The sequence below is a fragment of the Merops nubicus genome, unplaced genomic scaffold, assembly GCF_000691845.1.
Source record: "Merops nubicus isolate BGI_N331 unplaced genomic scaffold, ASM69184v1 scaffold34224, whole genome shotgun sequence".
NCBI classification, from domain to species: Eukaryota; Metazoa; Chordata; class Aves; order Coraciiformes; family Meropidae; genus Merops; species Merops nubicus.
Window position 1 is genome coordinate 405 of NW_008605470.1, and position 2227 is coordinate 2631.

Sequence of the window (2227 nt, forward strand, 5' to 3'; positions counted from 1 at the left end):
CCAAGGAGCAAAAAGCCACCAACCCCAGGAGGTGGCCAGGCCACGATCAGAAACACGCCACAAGGAATGGCACGGTGAGCGTGGGCGCCGCGTGGGCATCGCCGGAGCTGTGGGCAGGGGTCTGAGGCCGTGGGACGCAGCAAGGGGCTGCGTGCAGGCCAAGGGGCTGCGTGCAGGCAGCCCAGGGGACACGTCTGCTCATCCCCTGGCAGTGCAACCTGACCGGCTGGTGGGAGAACGACCTGGGCTCCAGGATGCACGTGTTTGCCGTTGACGGCCAGGGCAACTTCTCTGGCCAGTACCACACCGCCGTGTCCAGCGCCCAGAAACCCATCGAGCCCTCGCCCCTGGTCGGCTCCCAGCACCTGGATGAGGACGGGCAGTGCACCTTCGGCTTCACCGACAACTGGAACAAGTTTTCTGGTCAGTAGCTGGAGCAGCAGCTCTGTGCGGCTGGGGTGGTGGGATGGGGAGGGGAGCTCGGACGGGTCCAGGTGCCCACCCCAATGCCTCCGTCCCCTCTCCTGTGCCCAGTCTGTCCCTCCCCGATCTCTCCCCACTCAGGACGGTGTCTGCAGACCTCAGGCCACCTCCCGAAATCCTGTTGGGGCGAGGCGGCATCGCGAGGTGCTTTGACGGCACGTTTGCCGCAGAGCCTTTTGGTGCAGGCACCAGGAACCCCCCGGGCTCCGTGAGCGTCAAACCCACCGGGGCTTGTGAAACCTCAGAGCAGCTGGGGTCGTGCCGGGATGCTAACAGCCACCTCTCCCCTCCAGACTCCACAGCTGTCTTTGCGGGCCAGTGCTTTGCTAGAGACGGTGGGGAGGAGGTCCTGCAGACCTCCTGGCTGCTGCGGGAGAAGGTCGACTCCCTGCTCAGTGACTGGAAAGCCACCAGGTGAGCCAAGGGACACCCCGCCTGCCTGGGGCCCTCGCCCCTCCACCTGCCCCCCACCGACAGCCTTCTGCTTGCCTGCAGGACCGGCCACAACGTCTTCACTCGGGTGGGCTGAAAGCAGGAGGGAGATGGCTCTTGCTGCAGCTGTGCTTGGGAGACCCCTCCGCAGCACCCGTGTGGGCCAGCCCCAGGGCTGTCAGCATCTCTGAGAGAAGATGTCCTCAGGTCCCAAATAAATTGTTTGTCCTTTGAAACCAAACTTGTGCAGTCTGTGGGTATGTCCAGGGCTAGTGCATGGGGGCAGGGCAAAGCTCTGACCCTCATATTCCAGGAAGAGACTGCCCTCAGGAAAGTTCCATTTCCAGCCCACGGGGGACAGTGCATCTCCAAAGTCACCCGGGTGTGGGCCAGTACTGGCTCTCCCACACTCGATGAGACACAGGGTAAGCTGGAGGGGCCCCCCTGCTCCCCAAAAGGCTGGCTGGGAGCCCCCCATCTCCAAGGCAGACCTCGGGCAGGCAGGCACGGGTCCTTGGCTGGGTCTGTACTCCAGACGGGTGGCCAGGGCTGCCCCGTGCCGGTAGCGCAGTGCTGGCAGGTGCAGCCCACCCAGCTGCAAAGCTCTTCCTGGGGAGGCGGGTGTGATTTCCTGAAAAGTGGACACTGGCAGACCCAGCCCCAAACCCCGGCCTGCCAGACCTTGTGACTTACTGGAAAGGGCAAGGCCAGTGCTGCTTCAGGCACCCCTTGAAGCTGTAACCAGTGATTTCAAGGAAACTCAGCTCCAGGGTGAAGCTGATCCTTGGTCCCTGAGCTGCTCGGTCCCTGGTGGAAAGCTGGGATATTGCACAGGCAGTGCCTGGGACACAGCCAAGTCCTGCCCAGGACCAGAGCTGGATTCTGGCTCTTCTGGGAGCATCCCACATGCCCTGTTTATCCCACATCTGTCCAGTGCCCTGTTCCCGGCCACCTGCACAGCCTCAGGATGGTCTTGAACCACCAGGGAGCCCTGAGGAGGGCTCAGCCTGGGCTCTGCTGCAGAGCTGGACCCTGCTCAATTGGAAAGTACCATGCGTGTGGCATTGCCTTGTGTGGGCTCTGTACATGGGGCCACCGTGCCCGGTGCGTCCCTCCAATGGGTACAAGCAAATGTTCCCACCTACTTCCCCTCCAGAAGAGCCCTTCTGCAGTTCCAAGAGGGATTACTTCAAGGGTGCCCGAGAGGTCTCCCTGCAGTGCCAGTCACAGCTCCCAGAGCCCGGGAAAGCCCAGCCCAGCAAGAGAGAAAACAGCTCCCAAACAGCAGCAGAGCGTTCCCGGGCAGGAGGGG

The 2227-nt window shown here is 62.9% G+C and overlaps 1 protein-coding gene across 1 annotated transcript; it reads left to right on the forward strand.

The window, feature by feature from the left end:
* Positions 1 to 212: 212 nt before the first annotated feature.
* LOC103772031 (avidin-like) lies at positions 213 to 1012 on the forward strand (the record flags this gene model as incomplete). The annotated part of the gene is made up of 3 exons (XM_008939350.1): positions 213 to 423; positions 777 to 897; positions 979 to 1012. Coding segments are annotated over 3 exons (366 nt in total), but the record flags the coding sequence as incomplete, so codon positions are not given.
* Positions 1013 to 2227: the final 1215 nt, after the last annotated feature.